General features: G+C 41.5%; 1 protein-coding gene across 4 annotated transcripts in view; it reads right to left on the reverse strand.

Moving 5' to 3' along the window:
- The window catches only part of Raf1 (Raf-1 proto-oncogene, serine/threonine kinase), a 58934-nt gene that overhangs the window by 11380 nt on the left and 37048 nt on the right, over positions 1–10506 (reverse strand). Inside the window, exons 3-8 of one of the 4 annotated variants that reach the window (XM_026788053.1) lie at positions 6806–6918; positions 4552–4654; positions 4095–4252; positions 2617–2715; positions 631–784; positions 61–120 (exon numbers count right to left, since the gene is read on the reverse strand). In XM_026788053.1, coding sequence (XP_026643854.1) covers positions 61–120; positions 631–784; positions 2617–2715; positions 4095–4252; positions 4552–4654; positions 6806–6918 — 687 coding nt within the window. The remainder of the gene's footprint in view (positions 1–60; positions 121–630; positions 785–2616; positions 2716–4094; positions 4253–4551; positions 4655–6805; positions 6919–10506) is intronic. The other 3 variants (XM_005365043.3, XM_026788054.1, XM_026788055.1) reach the window with 3 other exon arrangements.

Below are 10506 nucleotides of genomic sequence, written 5' to 3' on the forward strand. Positions count from 1 at the left end.
TACCATCTGACAGTCTGTCCTATTAAACCCAAGAAGCAAAGGCATGTAGAAAATACCTACTCTTCCCCTCAGACAAAACCGTCTGGAGCACGGCCTGGGAGAGGCATTCAGGCTGTTATTCTAGTCCAAAGCAATGAGAAATAAAGAAGAATAAAGAACAAAGGAAGCATTTAAAGTGTAGTCAGTCGATTTTAAAGATGAGCTAGAAAGCAAACCAAACAAAGAGAACAAACAAGAAAAGAAAAGGCAGTTTGCGAACACTGACTGGCAATGTCGCGCTTGCACTTAGCTCCTAGAGCTCCTACTTCACCTAGTCCTCTAGAGCACCTGTTAGTTTTACAACACCCTCATCACATGAACCTGCTATGCATGTATCTATCTATACCAGCTCAAAGAACTCACATCCAGAGCTGGGACACAGAGCACAATGGTTAGCGTGGGCTTTTGTTTCGCCACTGGAATGACACACTAGCCTTGTTATGAAGTCAGTCTATGGATGTACCAGATTTAAAAATAAGTTCAAGGGCCTGAGAAAATACTGCAATATTCCTGAGCAGCTTTGAAATCCATATTCTGTGCTCCCAATGTTAACTACTGCTGTTCATCACCATCCCCAAGGGGCCCTATTACCTCAATCATCCTGCTGTCCACAGGCAAGGTGGTGCTGACCATGTGGACATTGGGAGTGGACGTTGACCTCTGCCTCTGGGAGAGGGAACCTTCAGAGGAAGGGCTGGAGGTGTTGAAAGTAAAGGCATGAGGTGTGGAGTATCTGTGCTGGGAACTAGGCATGGAGAAGAAAGAGAGTCTCATGAATGGCACTCAGGCCTCCACACTGGAAAAGTCTTTTCAACTGCCTACCTCATTAAGACCCTTAAAGGCAAACCTGACCCATATAACCTGTGATGCAATGTTTCACTCATTCAGTATGCACTATTTAAAAACTCTGCCTGGGTTCTTTTTGTGTGCAAATTTTTAAAAATGAAAAATAAACATGCTTGTCATCACCTGTGAAAAGGGGAATCCATCATATAAATTCTCCTTGGTGCTAAGTTACTCTTCAGAATACTTCAGAGTTTTACGTCTCTAAGAACAGCTAAGTATTTGCTAAACTACTACCTGATGCTAACTGGTCTCTGCCCAATTTAATTGAAAAAAAAAAAAAAAGGACTGAGAATTTCTCTCTGTAGCCAGCACACAACAAAGTGTGTATTCCATCTTAGATCTACAACCCTGACCTATGAAATGACAGTTCCAGCCTAGAATACACATTAGCAAGTATGGAATGAGGGATGGAATGTTAGCTCAGTGGTAGAAGGAATGTTTCCCTAGCCTATGTAAGGCTCCAGGTCTGAACTCCAGTATCTTGAAACAAGTAACAGCTTCCGTGACTAATGTGTAACTCCACTGCATGGCACAAGCCTTAGATGAGGCCCTGAACTCCACCCCAACTCCAACAAAACAAAGTAAAACATCTGTTCTGTAAACTTAATTTAAGGTTTGTTCAGGCCATACTCATATGAACTCAAGGGATAAAGACTGGCTTTTCTAAAGGATTCAGTCTGTCTATGGCCATACCGCCCTGAGTGTGCCTGGCCTTGCTTAAAGAGAGTTATTCCCTCACTGAATGCCACCTTGCACTAGGAATTCTGCATTTAGGCTTTCAGAATCTAGTTTCTTCTTATCTTCAAGGTAAGTAATTTTTTTTTTACTTAAATGTAGTTTTCAAATTACCAAAAAGAATTCATCCAAGTCAGACACAAACGCATTTCAGTACAAATTCCTTGTCCTAAGATACTGTCTTTAATTATTTCCATAGTAGTTTTACAGGGGTCATTAAATGCTAGCTTATTACATATAAGTTAAAAGTCAGATATTTTAGATAAAAATGTAATTTGATTTTAGGTTCTAAATTCTTGGGTGTCACTGAGTAAGATGTGTACTCCACTGAACTCTGAATGTTAAAGCTAGAAAACAGCAATGACAAGTTAAATGCAAACTCAAACTCATAACAGAAAAGGGATCTATTCTATCTATCTGGATTGTAGGCTATGGTAAACATTTTAGAAGTCTGGGGCTGAAGAGATGGCTCAGTGATTAAGAGCACTGCCTGCTCTTCTAAAGGTCCTGAGTTCAATTCCCAGCAACCACATGGTAGCTCACAACCATCTGTAATGAGATCTGGTGCCCTTTTCTAGCCTGCAGGCATGCATACAGGCAGAATACTATATACACAATAAATAAACCATAAAGATTAAAAAAAAAGAAGAGAAAAAAGTAAAGTCTGGTGTTCTTCTTAGTCACTATACTCATTTTGGAGCCCTTTCCCTAAATGCTCAATTCCCCACAAATGGAAGAAGGCAGGATCTCAAGCTTTTCAGAAATATAGTGTGAGACTAAGGTTGTGTTGTAACAGAAGGGCCTACAGTCAAAACCACTTTTCAGAATGTAAGTTCCATGGAACCACAGAGAGAAAGGTCTCCACTTGATGATGTTCCACAGAGGCAGCAAGGGGTCTGCAGACACCAGGACATCAAGAGGGACTTCTTTGTATTTAGGATCCCAACTCACTCCACCCAATGTAATTTTCCAAAAGAGTGCCAAGTAAAACATTACCTAGCAGGCATCCGGGAAACAGACTCTCGCATCCGGCGCATTGTCAAAGAAGGTAATGTTGGTACTCCACTATCGCCAACAGTGGAATTTGGAAACAGCCTGAATGAAAGAAACATGGAAAGACTGGTTTACAGATTTTGTCCTCTTTAAGAGAAACCAGCCCCTTGCCTACAAACTCAGAACTACAACCCAACTTCTCTTTTTTCATGTTCCTCAAGTGCTTTAGACCCGTGTTGGAAGAGACTACCAACACAAAGGACTAGACTACAGACTGAGTGACAGCAACTGGCCAATGAACACGTGTCCTGCTAGGATGCATATCTAGAAAAGTCTGTTGCTGCCCAGCTATATTAGAGTAATGTTCTCCTAAGTGGTAGTGCAATACAAGCACATGCCTTTCTGCTACTCAAATTCTCTGAGAACCAACAGTGACTTCTGTGGGAGCTAAACAGTTCCTTCCCATTGTGAGTGAAGACGATGTTCCTCTCATTTTTCTAACATGCTCCAAAAAGGGTGAAACTCTGTACTCTCAACACAAGTTTTAAAAAGGCTTTAATAAGTGTAATCTTAACTTAAATTTGCAATTATTTAAACCATTTTTTCTCTGTGAAATATATATTGGTACCTAGTTTACCTCCTAACAAAAAGATTTAAATAAATATTTTTAAATACTATCTATTTATTTATTTATTTTACATACAATATTCTGTCTATGTGCATGCCTAAAGAGGGCACCAGACCTCATTACAGATGGTTGTGAGCCATTGTGTGGTTGCTGGGAATTGAACTGAGGACCTTTGGAAGAACAGGCAATGCTCTTAACCACTGAGCCATCTCTTCAGCCCCAAAGACTCAATTTTTTATATCCAGACTGTCTGAGGCGCAAACACATTGCTCCCTGTGTAAGGGAAAGGAAATAGCAAGAGCTCTCTACTTTCTACTTTCTTGGGACAGCTCACAACCCAGTTGAGGAAAAAAAAAAAAAAAAAAAAAAAAAGCCCTTTGATTTCCATGTCCCTGTGTTCTTCTCCTTGACAAATTCCTGTCAGTAACTATTTGACAGATAATGGGTCCTACCTGTTTGTGGTATCAGCTCAGCTAGACTAGCTGGCCAGCAAAGTCCCAAGGACAGCCCTGTCTCCACCTTCCCAAGTCTGAGATTACACACACATGGTGTGGGCCCAGCTTTTATGTCAGTGCTGGATCAGACTCAACCCTCACGCTTAAAGTAAACACTTCACCAACTGAGTCATCTGCCAGCTCCCTACCTGTTTGTTTTACAGTTAGGGTGCCCCACTAAAACTAGCTAATTTTAGAACTATGGTGCTTCTAAAGTAGATAGTTTCTGGATCACAGAATTATTTAACAAACCTAAAACTCAGACTTATCAATAAAAATGTATAATGAGCATCCTCAAAAGCATTTCTGTGCCTGACCCTGAATTTTTACAAAGAAAAAAACAAAAACAAATGCCTTACAAAAGCTGTCTGATATTACTCCAGTCCACACACATAGTAGGTACTTTGGTGCTACAGTGCTCATGAAACTTGTAGCCACAAGTCTGACATCGAAATCCGTTTAGCAGGAACTTTTGACAGATGTCACAGAATGCAAGCTTTAGGAACGTTTTCCGCGCCTGTGACAAGAAAGCAGGTACAAAATTACAGAATTACAATAACACAAGTCAAGAACCAACAAGGTGCTTTCTCCACTGGCCTCACAAGAGTCTCTGAAGAATCATACTTCCAACACTGTCAAATTCAGAAACGGAAGGCAAAGGGACCTCTGTTAATGGACTCTAAACTGCCCACTGTACACGACCACATAGGGAGAACTGAAAGCAACTAACTATGCACATGTCTAGTGCTTCTGGGAAAGGTCAACCATGCACAGCCAAGAGACAAAATGGCAGAGAAAGATGGCACTGAAACTTACAAAGTTGTGAGTTGTGAGTGGAACATGATCCAAGAAATCCACTTGCAGTTCTTCTCCAATCAGAGAGGCAGCATCGGTGTTCCAATCTAAGCGTGCTTTCTTACTAAAAATTATCCAAAGCATAATATGAGGGAACAGCAGATAAGGCTCAGGACATAGAGCAGTTCTACTGTTTACTGCATGTTGTCTAAGCACACCTGACAGGTGCTTTGGTCCCACCCTAAAAATAAGCCAACTGGGGCCCTGAAGAGACACTGCTCATAGAGTGACAAGCCTGTTGGAATCCAAGTCTGTTGGACTCCAAAATTTACTCTTAGAACAAAGCTCCCTTTGAACAATGATATAAAACAAGCTCATGACAAGGGTAACTATGTCTTTAAAGGGACTGTAATATTAAAATCCTACTAAAATCCCAAGATCCCATAAAGTGAGGTAAAGTCACTACAGTACAGTTTGGTTTTTGTTTGTTTGTTTTTGTTTCCCGAGTCTGGGTTTATCCTTAGCTTTGGAGCATGTCCAGGAACTAGCTCTGGATACCAGGCTGGCCTTCAACTCAGAGATACACCTGCCTCTGCCTACCAAGTGCTGGGATAAAAGGTGTGTGCTACCACCATCCAGCTTCCAGTGCTCAAGTTTAGTGTTCAACAGCCACTTCAATCTGAATGTGCATAAACATAATGCAAACAGAGATGCCCTTTCCATTAGTTACTAACTCAAAGTTGTTTGTAGAATTTATAAAAATAAAAGCTATAGACAAAATGGTCTTTAAAATTAACTGACAATGCTGTTTCTTTGCCCAGAACAAGCAGATAGGACATCATAGCAATTTAAGGAAAGCCTGTCTTGTTCAGTTAATCTCCCATTTGTAGAGAATGAACATTCCCAGTTAAGAAGGAATGTAACACACATAACAACACTCAAACCCCTTTATCACCTGCCAGAAGCCAACAAGCCACTCTTCTGGTTACCCAACAGGCAACAATTCATTCCTTAAGGTAGGGAGGTGGTATCTGTCTAGAGTACTGCTGTGTCCTAAAGAAGACCAGGAAGGCAGTCCCACTCTGCACAGACAGCAGGAGCTATCTGTCCTGAAGAAAACTGAGATCAGTTCCCAGTCACACAGCTTTGGAGAAGAGTGGACCAAGCCCCTGTCTCAGAATCTCCCTAGACATAAAAGGAAGTCTATGGATCAGCTTGGGGACCAACGTGGGAATAAAGCCAGCTAAAGGTGATGACGTGTTGAAGATCAGAAAATTAACTGCTGACTAAGCAGAGAAAGAGACAGGAAGAGGATAAGCTCTGAAGCTGGAGAACTCAGAACCACAAAGAAAAAAAGTAGGAGATTAATAACAGCAGCACTGCTTCCCAAAGAGGTCCCCAGGTTTGGCTGACAAAGAATGAATGACAAGAACATCTCTATAGGACTGCAGCGACTGGTATATGTAGCAAGGTCACCTGAGATGTTATCCTTCAAGTTCCATCTACCTTGTTTTTTTAAGACAAGTTCTCTCACCAGTCTGGAGCTCAACAATTAGGGTAAATTCGTCAGCAAGCTTCAGGGACCTAACTGCCTGTCTCTGCCAATAGGTGCTGAGGTTACAAGGGCACACCAATACCCAAGGTTTTATGTTAATTCTGGCAACCAGATGGCAAAGAAAGCACTATACTGACTGGGGTATTTCTTCAGGTCAAAGATAGTATTCTTTAAAAAGAAAAAAATATGTATATTTGGTGTGCCTCCGAGTGCATGTATATGCACCATGTGTGTGAAGGTACTCCTGGAGGCCAGAAAAGGGCATCAGCTCCCCTGGAACTGGAGCTCCAATTAGTTGTGAAGCACCTGATTTGAGTACTGGGAACTGTTCCCGAGTTCTCTGCAAGAGCAGCAAGCACTATTAATAAGCCATCCCTCCAGCTTAACTATAAAAAACAATGCAAACATTTTCAGAGTACCCACTCAGTGTGGCAAATACTAGGAACATTCTTTCACTCAAAAATATGCCTTCTAACAATTCTGCTTCCATCACTGAGCATGCTACTAGCATCTCCTGTGCATTATAGTTTGCAAGACAATGTCCAGGCAATAATTTCAAGTTCTCAGCAGCAAATTTTTTGAATTGATATTTTAAAAACTAAAGTATACACATACACTAATAATCCCTGGGAATCTAATACAAAGCATTTGTGAAACAAATTATTTGAGGCTATGAAATCCTTACAGTTTCAAAAGGTGCTGACTGATTTGCACTCTTACCCTTTGTGTTCCTGAAGAAGTCTGAACACTGCACAACACTCCGGCTGCAGGCCTCTCACTTTGAGAGCTTTCATAAGGCAGTCGTGCAAGCTCATTCCATTGCGCACATTGACCTACAAAAAGATAACTTTTAGTACCAACACAGGCTATGAAGCCACTTGCAAGGATGAAGTACACTGAAATACACACACCCATCTGTAAAATGGTATAGATTTATGACATACTATTTGCAATGGTATCCAGCAGTGAGTGCAAGCAAGTGCACACAGACCATCAGCCTGGGGCACATAATGCATCCCCTGTATTATTATCCCCGGAACAGTTGTCCATGACACGTTAACTAGAGGAAAATACTTTTATTAGAACAATACAAAGAATAAGACTATTTTAAAAGTGGGGAAACCAATTCATGTTTATTACATTGTATGACTTGGAAAGATGTATGTCTTGCTATTAACAACAGAGTTGGTATTTGGGGGCCAGTGAGATGACTCAGCAGGGAAAGACACTTGTTGCCAAGCCTGACAACCGAAGTTCCATTCCTGGGACCAATATGGCGGAAGAAGATACAGACTCCCAGAATTACTCATCCTCTGACCTCCACAACTACACCATGGGACAGGCATATGCACACATGGACACAACACACACAAAATAAATTTTAATTAAGTGTTGGGGGGGTGTAACATCTCTAACTACCTTCACTTGCAAGTGTACACATGAGCATGAGCATGTGCATCGGCAGAAGGGAAACAAATGTGAGAAAACGCTCTATAATAAAATCTTGCCTATGTTCAACAAATGGAAAGCTGATCTTCCTAACAAATTTCAAGGTAGTGAGATGAGTAGGAAATAGAAGAGCAGAGCTCCTGCTTGGCTTTAGTGACAGACACCAATATGTACCAGACAGACTGGGCAGTATGTGCCCCACACAGTGCCCTAATCCACACTTCAGAAGTTTCGTTGCTACTTGGAGCCGAAACGCAAAGTACTTGCACCTACAGCATTAAAATATTGAATAATCTCTTAAAGGGTTTAGATATTTTAGCTTCAAAGCCTAGGAAATTAATTTTTAAAAAAAGTAGGTCGAGTCAGCAGAGCCAGCAAGAAGAGCAAGACAATTTGAAGTGGCTCTGAACTAACTGCATGGCCCCATACCCTGGCTAACTGTATAACCAGGTCGGAAGCAATCTCAGCCCTACTTAGCCATTTTCTTTCTAGCTGATTTCAGATAGTGTGCTGTCTTAAGAAGCAAAGCAAGGATGTCTGACCTCAAAACAGACCACAACATCTGAACACAAAGTAGAGACAAAACTAGTAGGAAGGAACGAGACAGAACCTAAACAATGATAACTCGTGTTTAAGTTTTTCACATGGCCTTATTTTTTTATTTTTTATTTTTTTTTTTTTGGTTTTTCGAGACAGGGTTTCTCTGTAGCTTTGGAGCCTGTCCTGGAACTCCCTTTGTAGACCAGGCTGGCCTCGAACTCACAGAGATCCGCCTGCCTCTGCCTCCCGAGTGCTGGGATTAAAGGCGTGCGCCACCACCGCCCGGCCTTATTTTTATATTGCCGACCACTAACAGGGATTTAGCTGACCAGTCACCAGTCTTCGAAGAGTACAGATAGGCTAGTAAGGAGAACTATAACCAAGTCTGAAGGTATAGGACAGATAATCCAGGTGTAACAGAGATCAGGGAGGAAATTCTCCTAAATGACCGATTATGTCGGAGGAAAACAAAAGGTTTTTCCAAGCTGTAAGAGTTCCTCCTTGGCTGTGGAAGAGTCCAACTGATTCTCCAGGTTAACGGATTCTCTTTATCACAGGAATACGAAGGGGAAGAACTGGGGAGCTAGACAGGGGCAGAGGTCACCCAGTCCTTATAAATCTTGTTGCCTATTTAAAAATAAATACCATTAACATCTTTTAGGTTCCTTGCAGCTGGCATGGTGGCTTGTATCTATTTCCAATATTCAAGAGACTGAAGCAGATGGTTATTTTGAGTTTAAGCTCAGCATGGACTGCAGTGTTAGACCCTGCCTAAAGAAAAAAAGTTTCTTGCACATACCAAACTAGTTCAGACACATGTTATCTGGGATTTGTATCAAAACAAATGAAAAGGTGTGGGTGGAAACAGACATACAGAACTGCTATGATCAGCTAAGGGTAAGCCAGGTGATGGACAGACATAGCAGAACTGTTATTGTCTCTCTACTTTCACAGTTACCCTTATAGCATCTTACTAACATCCAGCAAAACAAGGCAGACATGCCTGCACTAGAGATCTGAGCTATATAGACATGAGAGGAGAAAACAGCAGAGTGGTAAACTCACACACTGACAGACTCATGACCTGCACCTATGCTGCAAGCATGGCTTTCAAGACTGTAAAGTGATGTGAGGTTATTTTATTACCTGTATTAGAAGTCACAGGTGAGCTAGACGGCTCGTTAGCGGTCCTCTACTCCACTAACATTCTCACATGCAGACAGCATGGGAGCAGCCAAGGGGGTTGTGAAATAGATTCCCTAGCCTCCAGTACCAACACATCCAAAGAGTCTGCTTCCAGAACCCTGGGATACAGCCCAGGAACCCGTGTCTATGCTTGTCTGTCAGGTGGTTGTAAGGGCAGCAGTTCTCAGCTCTGGTCACTCACCTGTCCAGTAACAATGAGAAGCAGTGGCAGCAGCCAGAGAGATGTGCATGTTTAGAAAACAAAATGACAAGGAACATTTAAAGGCTAATTATTCTTCTAAAATTATTTCAGGCAGACATATCCTCCGTCTATTTCTCCTACTCCCACGGATACACACTGTAAGTGGTTAAATGATGTCTCACTGAGTTGTATGGAGAGAAATCCTGGCTTCCAAGTGTGGAGCCACCCTAGGATGGGGAGAGTGCTGGCTGCCTGAGGGTGCTGCCTGCCAAAAGACACCTTCCATCACTGGTTTCCCAGAGAAAGGTGGTTCATATTTGCCAAAGAAATAGAAAAAACTAACATCCTTTATAAGCTTTTCATAAGCTGTAGAAGATGTCAAACTCCCATCCACCTGCTATGCTCCAACAAAGGCTGCCAAGGACTACCAGATGAATAAATGACTCAGAAACACTATTAGCTGCACTAATGAGTCAGCTACTCTTAAAAGTATGCTCCTTGGGCTGGAAAAGTTAGAGAGGCTCAAATACTAGGTAACTTGTCTAGATGATGCAACTAACAAAAGACAAGAGAGGAACTTATTTTTGCATCCATCTGTGGGAAACAACCATGTTGTAGAATATTAATATAAGATATATTACATTCATTTATGCTGTGGAATATTTGCTTAACGATGCAAAGTGTTGCATTCTTCTATGTTGTATTTGTTTAACTCTGCAAAGCTGTGTTACTGTGCCTGCGTAAAACACTTACTGCTCTAATAAAAAGCTGAATGGCCAACAGTGAGGCATGAGAGAGGGATAGGTGGGGCTGACAGGTAGAAAGAATAAATAGGAGGGGAAAGAAGAGCTAGAAGTGAAAAAAGGAGAATTAGAGGAGGATGCCATGGGTCAGCCATGGAGTAAGAAAGAAAGACATATAGTATAAAGAAAGGTAAAAAGCCCAGAGGCAAAAATGTCAAAGAAAGAAAAAGGATAATTTAACTTAAGTTAGAAAAACTAACTAGAAACAAGCCAAGCTAAGGTTGGGCATTTATAAGCAAGAA

This window comes from Microtus ochrogaster, unplaced genomic scaffold, assembly GCF_000317375.1.
Source record: "Microtus ochrogaster isolate Prairie Vole_2 unplaced genomic scaffold, MicOch1.0 UNK1, whole genome shotgun sequence".
Classification (NCBI taxonomy): Eukaryota; Metazoa; Chordata; class Mammalia; order Rodentia; family Cricetidae; genus Microtus; species Microtus ochrogaster.